The 11,639-nt window shown below is 41.8% G+C and overlaps 1 protein-coding gene across 1 annotated transcript in view; it reads right to left on the bottom strand.

Moving 5' to 3' along the window:
- The window catches only part of LOC119314853 (reticulon-like protein B23), a 5,718-nt gene extending 2,264 nt beyond the window's left edge, over positions 1-3,454 (bottom strand). The window contains exon 1 of the mRNA XM_037589541.1: positions 3,196-3,454. Coding sequence (XP_037445438.1) covers positions 3,196-3,368 — 173 coding nt within the window. The 5' untranslated portion in view covers positions 3,369-3,454. The remainder of the gene's footprint in view (positions 1-3,195) is intronic.
- Between the last annotated feature and the right edge of the window lie 8,185 nt (positions 3,455-11,639).

Genomic DNA, 11,639 nt, shown 5'->3' with positions numbered 1-11,639 from the left:
ACCTTTTTCCACGCCCCAGCTCGCCTTTGTCCTCAGCACCGCTCGCCCTTGATCTACCTGGCGCGGCCCAGCCTGCTCCTACCACGTGTGCGGGTCACGGGCACAACGTGCTCCGCGTGCACGGGCGCCATCGAGGCCGACCTCTCCACCCGTGCGTCACTGGATCCATTGGAGGTGAGCTCCTCCAGCAGACTCTACACTGCACACGCTGTCCAACCTCATCGTCCTCTCTGCTCCGTCTTCGTCTACATGATAGCTGGGATCAGCCACCCATTTCCTTGATTGTTGGGCTGAAAGCCCAGGTTGATATCCTTCCGAGCCAGGCCACATACAAGGCAAATGGGCTGCCAACCCAGGCCAGTGCTAACGATGGAGAAGCTGTGCTCCCGAATGTATCCCCTCAACTCCGGTTTTTGGACGGGAAGCTGGGCTAGAGAGTTGAGGAGTTGGAGGGTAACCAAACACACCCTTAAGCTGCACTGATTTGACATGATGATATAAATGGTTTTATATGACAGTTTTATTTTTGCCAAATTATAATATCAGGAAACTGAATCCCATGAAGCAGGGACGGATCATAGGCGCATTCTTCTTACTGCCCCTTGGATAATTGCCAAATGCATAGGCTGAAGGGTCTACACATGTTTGTACCATTTGGAAAATTTGGACAACTTGGTATTCCATTCAATAAGTCAAAAGAGGACTTAGCATTCTATTCCATAAGTAATAGTTCAGCAAAGTAATTTACCAACAGACAAGTAGAAGTGGTGATGTAAGTATTAGGAAATATGCAACTAGTATTTCTAGGGGGCCAAAGGCCAATACACACACACACACACACACACACACACACACACACACACACACACACAATGTACGTGTGGTAAATATCACAACATTGAGTTTGGAGAGATAAAATCCATGGTGCGCTCTAGTCTGGGCCTTCGTAAAGAAAACCACCAACTGTAGCTCGGGAAGGCACATACTGAAGAGCAATAACCTAAACATGATATTTCCTTTGTGAGCATCTATATTCTTTACTGTTTGTGCACATACATTTTATTGTCATATTAAAACTAGCAGAATACCAAGCTAAAGGAGAGCAAATTGACATCCAAAAAGAGTGACAAAAGAACATGGACAGCGGAGGAGAAGTTACTATTGGCATTCTATATGAAATGAATGATTCGTCTTGGAAATAGATACTGGTACCAGTCCAGATATCTTACCTACATTGAGAAGGAAATGGCTGAAGTACTACCACATGCTGATCTTAAAGAAAATCCGCATATCAAGTCTATAGTTAAGATTTTGAAGAAGCAACTTTCATATGTTCTAGAAATTATGCAAAATGGCACTGCTTTGGATGCGATGACGAGAGGAAGGTGGTAAGTGGAGATAGAGAGACGTATATGGGCTGGGCAAAGGTAAAATATGTTCATTCAATATGTAAAGCAAGCTGCTCTGTTTCATGTTTTTTCATTACAATTCAGTTTCTAATGGAAATTCATGCTCTTTTTTGTGGTCCCGTGAGGGAGCAGGTCCTCTGTACATGAAGCCTATGGTTAATTTTGACAAGCTATATGAGGTCTACGCCAGTGATTCGGCTAAAGGAGGGAGTGCTAAAGGTCCTGGAGAAGAAGAAATTGCAGAAGGTGGATCAACGGTAGATGCAGAAACCTAATAGCCAACCAGACAAGGAGAATCCTCCTGAAACACATGAGAACACAAACCCATCCGGTGGTTCTAGGCCTGGTCGTAAGAGAACATACCCTAATGATGATGCACTTGAGTCAGGTCTTATAAGCATGTGCAATACAACTGTGAAGTTCTTGGAAGCAGAGCAGGAGAATGCAAAAAACATTAATGGTTTACAGAGGCCATTTATGCATGGAGCTGAAGTTCATGAGCAAACATCAGCCAATAGAACCAAATTACTTGATATCCTCCAAAATCTTAAAGATCTCAGTACTGAAAAAGTTGCTATTGCTGTTCGTGTCATTGGGGTTGATCCTGGAAAGACAGAATTTTTCATCAAGTTGCGTGATGATTACAAAGTGGTGTTTGTTCGCCAGGAGCTTGAGGTGGCCAAAAAATAAGTGGATGTCCAGATTTAGGAGTCCACACTCGCAGTTTTGATTTTTAGTTCAGGACTACTAATTGTTTGCTTTTAAACTCATTGTTTGCAACTATTGACGCATGGCAATTTATTTTACATTGTCTTTACGGTGCACCAGTAGTTCAGTTTTGGAGATATGTTGCATCTTCAGTCCATGTTAATACTCTTGGAAAATGATATATTCATATGTTTCATCAAGTAGTGGATTGCCTGATACTTGCTCCATGTCTTTCTTCATATCCTACTACATGGGTATGTGTTTTGATGATCCATGTCTTGCTTCAATTCCTACTAACTGGGACTGTTTCTTGATGATCTGATTGGAAATTGTTTGCTGCCTCAGGTTAGTTGGCCTGAATAGTGGAGGAAGCTGAAATGGCTTGCCTTTCAGCTAACACAAGATTAATTGCAGCAAGTGCACGTGTGTACACTGGCCATCACGTGTTTGGTTGGGGGTAATTAGAGTCAGGGAATGGGAATTAAATGGGTACGAGACTTCAAATCTATTGTTTGGTTAAGGGGATTGGGAATTTATAAAGGAATAGGGATGGGACTTGAGACCCCAACTCCCATCGTTTTATTAACAGTGAGTCAATCTTAACCCTTCATCATAACTTATGTTCACTTCCCTGGTCTAGTCCCTCGTCATTCCCATGAACCAAACAAGGGAATAAAAATTCTTCTCAAATTCCGACACATAATTCCTATCATGCATCAAACAGGGGATTGGAAATAAAACGACTCATCCCATGTCTAATCTCAATACAACTTCCTACACTGAACTCATATTCCCCTTCTCAAATATTGCCAAACGCGCTGACATGTGAAGTTGCAGACCTAGACAATACAGCCGATTCAGTTTGTAGCTACTCAAAGCGTATCTGAACAACTCCAATTCCTAGACCCACCAACCAAACAAAGGAAACTAATTCCCTGTCAAATTCCCACCCCAAACCTCCCCTCCCATAAATTCCCATTCCCTTTTCCCTTAAACTACCAAACACGCCGTAGAAAAAAAAAGGCGGAGCTGAGGCACGGAAGAGACGAGCCGCGCGAGGGGCGAGGGAGGCACTCACGAGATGTGTAGGTGGCGGAAGAGAAGGCCGAGGATGGAGAGGGAGCAGAGGAGGACGAGGAGCACGTCGGCGGCGAGGGACACCGCGCTCGCCCGCCGCACCGCGCAGTGGTAGTAGACCAGCCCCCCGCAGACCGCGCCCACGGCCCAGCGCCAGGATCCTCCCGCCCCCATCGCGGGCGTGGCGTCGACCAAGCTGCCCCCGCCGCCGGCTCGGCTCTGGTGGTGGTGGCGTCCGTCGGTCGCTCTCTCTCTCTATCACACGCGCAGGACACGTATCTTGGACTTGATTGTCATGGGCCGTGATCTTAATTCGGATGGACGCCATAAGCGGGCCAGGGAGGTTCTGTTCAGCGCATGCTGCGCAAAACTTGGGGGAGCCCAGATCGGGCAAGGCCACTGCCTCTCTTTTTTTACTTTTCCTTTTTTTATTTTTCTTACTATTGTTTACACATACAAAAACTCTAAACACACACACACACACACACACAGATATATATATATATATATATGTATGTATGTATGTATGTATGTATATCATGCTCTTGAAAAATGTTGATCATGTATATGGAAAATATATACGAAAAATATACAATGTGTGTGAAAAAAGTTCATCATGTATTTATAAAATATGTTAAATCAGTATTTGAAAAATGTAAATCAAGCATTTGAAAAATGTCGAATGTGTATAGAAAACAATGTTGACCATCTATTAAAAAATGATGAAAAATATTATGATAATGCAGATGAAAACATTAATCATGAATTTAAATAATGTTGAACAAGTATTTCAAAAATGTTAATCAAGGATTAGGAAAATGTTAAATGTGTATAGAAAAAATGTTGACCAAGCATGCAAAAAAAATGTTAATCTTGCATTTGAAAAATGTTGACAAAATATTTACAAAATTTTAAAGGTTAATAGGAAAAATGTTGACTGTGTATTAAAAAACTATTAATCTTGTATGTGAAAAAAGTTGATCAAGCATTTGAAAAAAGTTTAAAGTGTGTATAGGAAAAATGTTGATCAAGTATGCAAAAAATAATAATTTTTTATTTGAAAAATATTGACAATATTTTATAAAAAATGTTGACTAAGTATTAAAAAATTAAATATGTATTGCAAAAAAATGTTGAAATTATACAAGAAAATTGTTCTTGACATATACAAAAAATTAGAATGAATACCAAAGGAAAAAATGAAAATTGAAAAAAACGGATAAAAAAGAACATGGAAAAACTGAAAAACAAATCCAAAAAATAATTAAAAACTACGAAAACCAATAAGGAAACAAAGAAAAACAAATAATATTGAAAACCAAGAAAAAACTAGAAAACAAAGAAAAAAAGAAGAAGAAATGAGAAAGAAATAAAAGGTGGATAAAAACCATGAAAGATACAAAGACAAAAAAACACATGGATAACGAAGAAGAAATAAGGTAAACCAAACCAAAAACAAAAGTATATGGAAAAGGTAAAAAAAAGGAGAATACAAAAAATCCAGATGATTTACCGCAAGTTTTTTTTTGAATAAAAATGATTTATCACAAGTTGATCGAGCCTCATGTCTTAACATGAACACGATGTTGGTGCGATGGCTAGAATCACCCCATACCATCAAATCCACCAGGGATCGATTCCCTGGGAGCTCTGTTTCCCTCCCTATTTTTCTTCCTATGCGCTAATGGGAGCGCGCTTTCAGCCACAGCCTCGTGTCGCGTGCTAGGAACTCTCTCTGAATTTTATTTATTTATTTTTCGTATGTGTTTTTGGCTTTTAGATCATTTTTATGGTTTTTTCTCTGCTTTCTCTTAGGTTTTGGAAAAAACAATTTTTTCATGAAAAAACATATTTTCTTTATTTTCTTTTGCGAGAGGAACATGTTCATTTCTCGTGAAGGCATAGATTTGTTTCCGCGAATCGTGCCTCACGGAAAAGAAAAAATGTGTGTTTCTTTTTTTTCACAAGACACACATATTTACTTCTCGTTGAGGCACGAATTTGGTTCCGCGAGAAGCACATTTGTGCCTCTCGAAGAATGAAAAAGATTTCTTCCGCGAGAGGCATAGATTTACTTCTCATGAAGGTATGGATTTGCTTCCGCAAGAGGTATATTTGTGCCTCTTGGAAAAGAAAAAAAATGCATTTTTTCACGAGTGGCACAAATTTACTTCTCGTGGGTGCACGGATTTGTTTCCGCCAAAGGCACCGATTTACTTGTCATGGAGGCACGGATTTGGTTCGCAAGAGGCACAATTATGCCTCCTAGAAAAGGAAAAAAACACGTGTGTTTTTCTTCCGCAATAGACATAAATTTGTTTCTTATGGAGGCACAGATTTCTTTCTCGAAAAAGGGAAAATTAAAGAAAAAATGTGATATTTTCCTTTTCAAGAAGCACGGGTCTACTTCTCACGGAAAAAAATTATGCCTCCACAAGAAACGAATTTGTGCTTTCCAAGAAAGAAAAAAGATCTCATGAAAAAAGTTCATGATGCTTCTGGTAAAAGCGGATCTATGCCTACACGAGTAGGAAATTTGTGCTTCTCATGGAAACAAAAAAATGAAGCAAAAACACTTGCGATTTTTTTCCTTTCCAAGAATTACAGTTGTGCTTCTCGCCAAAACAAATCTGTATTTCTTGTGGAAGCTCACTTTTTTCATGCAAAAAAGATCATTGAAGCTCACTTTTTTCATGCAAAAAAGATCATTTTCGTGATTTTTTTCTTCAAAACATCAGGAAAAGCAGGCGTAAACCAAACAGCCAAAAAACAGAAAGAAAAAAAACAACTAAAAACCCGAAAACGTGAACAGAAAAATAAAAATAATGAAAATGTGAAGGAGCACCCAGCACACGACACTGCTGGTGGTTGGACGCACCACTTGGCGTGCTCTCAGCCCCAAAAAGTGACCCTTGCAGGGCTCCTACAATGGGTATCCTTTAGTAAGTTGTTCTCACATTTTTCTCTGGTTGGTCGCAAATCGAATGTCCTTTGGTGGGTCACTCTTTCGAGGTCTTTTAACTAGGTTTTGGTAGGTTTTCAATTTAATTTTTGGGCATTTCCTTCATTTTTGTTGCTTCCTTTTCCTTTTCATTTCTTAGAATACAAAAAACTTCTTTTGCATGGAATACAGAGGCATAAGCATTTTGTGAACTTACATGAACATTTGCGAAAAATAGTTGAACAATTTTTTAACTGCAACAGAATTTTTCTAAAATACACTAAAACTTCCTTAAAATTTCTAAGAATTATCCCTCATGCTAAATATATTTTTCATGTATTTTTAAATCATGCTAGAATTATTGGAAAAAGTTTAATATGTATTTTGAAAATATTGAACATGTATTTGAAAAAAATTCAACACGTATTAACAAGTTTTACAAAAAAATATCTATGAAAACCATCTATTTATTTAAAAAAACAAATTTTATGAAAATATAGGTAAATTAGAAAAAATAGGAAAAGTATTAGTTCATGTAATTAATTTGTATTATAATTTAGAAAAATGTTCATTGTGCCTAAGAAAAAAAAGTTCAGTATTATTTGAATAAATGTTCATCGTCTATTTGGAAAATGTTCAACATTATTAGAAAAATGCTTGTCATTATTTTAGAAAATGTCAAACGTGTATGACAAGGTGGCCAATATTGATCTTGTTGTTGTGTATTAGAAAGTATTCAACATGTATTTAAAAAATTCCCAAGTATAAAAATATGTGAACCAATTCCATGTATTCGTAAAAAAATACATTTCTTTAAAAAGGAATAAAAAATAAAATGTAAACGAAAAACAGGAAAGGGGGAATGAAATAATGAAAAAGAAAAAGAAATACCAAAAGGAAGAAAAACAGAAAGAAAAGAAATGCCCGTTGGCGCCGCCGCCGGTCCTCCCCATCTTCGATGGCCTTTAGGTCATGGAGGTGCGGAGGATCTCGGCACCCCACCGGCGGGTGGGACCCTATCCTTGTTCTCGTTAAGTTCAGCATCTTGGTTGGGGCTGTGTGGCGACGGTGATATCCCTTAGTAGGAATAATGTCTCCCACGTTCTATCCACGTTCCAATGGTGTGTCTAGCATTGCTGAATGGTGTGTGGAGGTGTGTCTTCATCGAAGCTCGTGAGATTTGGCTGATGCTGGTCTGCGTAGGATCAGTTTGGATCCGATCTTCGTTTGTCTTCGTTCGGGCGTTTACATGTTTGATCCTTCTGACCCACGAGTTTCTTCATAGGCGATGGTTGGTTTTTTTTTGAGACAACATCGTGAAGCTTTTTATTATGTCGTCACAATGTTTACAGGGACGAAAGTAGGTCACCGGATTGCCTAACCACACACGGCGGCCAATCCCAAGTGAAAAAGCATGCTTCGCTAAGTTGTGAGCCTCGAAATTCGAGCTCCTAAATTCGTGATTGAAAGAACACAAATTAAAAGTTTTAGAGTGGTCTATAATCTCACGAATAACAGCACCATAAGTAGCTGCGCTGCCCTTGTTGATATCCTCGATAACCACCTCGCAATCGGAAGATACAAAAATCCTGTGCTCATAAAGATCTTCAGCCAATGCTAGCGACTCCCGGACTGCAATTGCCTCCAGAGTTGTAGGGTCCTTAATTCCCGTAAGAGTAAAAATGGATGCACCCAAAAACAAGCCCTGATGATCCCTGTAAACTGCTGCAACTACTCCTGCAGCATGTCTTCTGTTAATCGCCGCATCTACATTGATCTTAACCATGTTCTCTGGAGGGGGGATCCAGTGATTCGGTCGGGTCTGCACCTCCCGTGGTTCACTTGTTGGCTTCTGTAGCACCTGAAGATCGCTTATAAAGGAGTTCACAAAAGCATTTGTGGCAAAAGGAGTCTGATGTATATCCTCGTGAATCACTTTCCATCTAGCGTACCAAATTGCCCAAAGTGTAATGCCCATCCTTGTAAATTCATCATGAGATAGAAAATTTTGCATGTTGAACAACCAGCTTCTAGCACTTGTGTTTGCATCCCTGCTCATCTGCTCCACTATGGAATCCGGTGCCAATGCCCATACTGACAGCGCCATGGAACACTCGAGCAGCCCGTGTCGCCAAGAGTCCGTCGAGCCGCACAACCGGCACGTCGACGTAGTGGCCATATTGCGGTGGTGGAGATCGCTGGTAGGGATTGATTCCCTGGCCAGGCGCCAGAGAAAGACACGGGTCTTGTTTGGTACTTGCGTGCGCCACAGCATGGTCCATCCGTTGCTCTCATCGACAATGGATGGTCCTCCCGTCTGATATAACCAATCCTCTCTGGTGAGCTTAGTTTTCAGAATCATTCTGTATGCAGAGCGCACAGAGAAATTGCCCCGAATCTCCTTGCTCCAGGCCCAAAAATCATCAACATGTCTCATACACAGCGGTATTTTAAGTATTGCCTCTGCATCTATGGGTATGAAAACAGACCAGACCAGCTCCTCCTTCCACGATGAGGTAGTGTGCTCAATCAGCTCGTGCACATACGTTGGCGGATCGGCCACCAGAGATGTCATAGGCTGCATTATATCCCCTCTGGGAATCCAGTTGTGTTCCCATATGAGAGTATCTTCTCCAGTCCCAATCCTACATATGACACCTTGCTTCATTATATCTCTGCCGTACAGTATCGCACGCCATATTTGAGATGGATGTGAGCCCAACTCAGCATGTAGAATATCACAGTGAGGAAAATATGCAGCCTTAAGTATGAGCGAGCTGAGAGTATTGGGAGTTTGAAGAAGCCTCCATGCCTGTCTCGCTAGCAACGCGAGGTTTAAAAGCTCGAGGTCGCGGAAGCCCAATCCTCCCATGTGTTTAGGCCTTGTCATAATATCCCATGTCACCCAGGATGGCTTGTGTTTACCTTGTTTACTGCCCCACCAGAACTGCCTAATTATCGAAGTGACATTCTCACACAGGCCTCGGGGAAGTCTGAAGCATGCCATTGAGTAGACAGGAATTGCTTGAGCGACTGATTTAATAAGAATCTCCTTCCCCGCTGTTGAAAGAAGCTTCTCCATCCACCCTTTAATCTTCTCCCACACACGGTCACGCAAATATTTGAAGGTACCATTCTTTGAGTGACCCACATCCGTTGGCATACCCAAATATTTATCACTCAATGATTTCTTATGGACTCCCACCGCTTGTTTAACATTATCACGCACCACCTGCGGGCAACCTCGACTGAAGAAAATAGATGATTTCTCATTGTTCACCCTCTGACCCGATGCTCCACAGTAAGCATTCAGTAGGTTTGATACCGCATGTGCCCCCTCTGCACTTGCCTTGAAAAACAGCAGGATGTCATCTGCAAACAAAAGGTGGTTAATAGCCGGAGCTGTGGGTGCCACCTTGATTCTGCCAAGTACTGATGACTGAGAATTGGATTTTAAAAGGCACGAAAGGCCCTCTGCTGCAATCAAAAACAAGTAAGGGGAGATGGGATCTCCCTGTCGAATACCTCTCGAAGGTTTAAACTGATCTAGCTTCTCTCCATTAAAAAGAACTGAGAAGGATACCGAAGTCACCATGTTCATTACTATGTTCACCCAAGACTGAGCAAATCCTAACTTGGTCATGATAGCCTTCAAATATTGCCACTCCACCCGATCATAGGCCTTCATCATGTCAAGTTTGAGAGCACATGACCTTTTCATGAAATGCAAGCATTCATAGGCACATATGATGTTATCAGTTATGAGTCTCCCTGGGACAAAGGCTGATTGCTCCTCAGAGATGATGTCTGGAAGAATCTGCTTGAGCCTATTTGCAACCACCTTCGAAGCAATCTTGTATAGCACATTGCATAAACTGATAGGTCTAAACTGAGGGAGTAGTGTTGGATTCATTACCTTTGGTATTAGAACCAAAACAGTATCATTTATGTTCTCAGCACTCTCCTCCCCTCTTACAATTCTGAGGACGGCTCTAGTGACCTCCTCCCCGCATAAAGACCAATGTCTTTGGTAGAAATGTGCTGGGAAACCATCAGGACCGCCTTTGTTGGTGCCATCTGAAACAGGGCTGTTTTCACCTCGTCGCCGGTATATGGTGCGCATAAAATATCATTCATCCCTGATGTTACCTTCTGCGGTACATGCATCAATACCTCGTCCATGCCCGTCACTCCTTCCGATGTGTACAAGTTCTGGTAAAACTCATTGACCATCTCCCTTAGGTCTCCAGGATCATCAATAAGCACGCCAAGTGAGTTAGCCAGCGCCTTAATCATATTCTTCTTTCTCCGGATGCTTGCTCTCAAATGGAAATTTTTTGTGTTTTTATCCCCCGCGGCTAGCCACTCTATCCTGGATCTTTGACGCCACATCAACTCCTCCCGATGGTAGAGCTCCACCAACTTATCATTGATCTTGATCTCCGCATGTGACGGTCCAGTCCTCCCCGGATTCCCTCTCAAGCGCTCAAGTTCAATTTTAAGAGATTTTATCTCCTTTCGGACGCTGCCGAAAGTGTCATTGTTCCACCTAGATAGGTCTGTAGCAAGATCAGACATCTTCCTCCTAATCTCCTCAACTGTATGGCCCGGGTGTTTTGAGTTCCACCTCTCCAGAATGGTGTCCCTCCACTGCTCGTGGGTCTCCCACATGGTCTCATACCTGAAAGAACGTTTACATCTAGGCCTCTGATGCTCATTAATCTCTAGTAGAATAGGACAATGGTCCGAAGTTGCAGCAGTGAGGTGTGATAGGCTTGCAAGAGGGAGTTGAGCGCTCCACTCAGCCGATCCAAGAGCCCTGTCCAGCCTCACGTGGGTAAAAGTTCCTCCAGCGACCTTCTTCTCGAAAGTCCAAAAGCGTCCCTTATATCCCAAGTCCATCAACATGCAAACATCAATAGTGTCTCGAAAAGCCTGAATTTGGGCATTGCTGCGCTGTCCAATACCCCCATGTTCGTCCGGACGTAGAACCTCGTTGAAATCACCAATACAGAGCCAAGGAAGTGCACTCAAAGTACTTGTATTTTTTAACACTGTCCAAGTTTGGTGTCGGAGATGCGTTTGTGCCTCTCCATATACACAAGTAAGCCTCCATGGATCCTTGCCAGGATCAATAACCGAGCAATCAATATGATAACACGAGTAACCCAAAATATCAAATTTTATTGGATTGTTCCAGAAAACTCCAATTCCTCCACTCCTCCCTTGACTATCTATAGCATAACAATTATCATAACCCAATGTTCCAGCAAGAGCTTTTACCCTACCCCTCTCTACTTGAGTTTCTACGATACAGAGGATAGGGGGGGGGGGCAAACTTCTTCGCTAGATCGCGAAGCTCATTTACTGTCACGGCGTTGCCCGCGCCACAACAGTTCCAGCATAAGGTATTCATTGCCCCCGGCGCTCCTCCGAGGTGGAGGACGCCGATTTGGGATCTAGGGTTGTAACAATCTTTGTAACCTTCTCTGTTGACATCTTGG

This window comes from Triticum dicoccoides, chromosome 6A (assembly GCF_002162155.2).
Source record: "Triticum dicoccoides isolate Atlit2015 ecotype Zavitan chromosome 6A, WEW_v2.0, whole genome shotgun sequence".
Classification (NCBI taxonomy): Eukaryota; Viridiplantae; Streptophyta; class Magnoliopsida; order Poales; family Poaceae; genus Triticum; species Triticum dicoccoides.
This window is presented reverse-complemented; position numbering and strand designations above follow the sequence as displayed.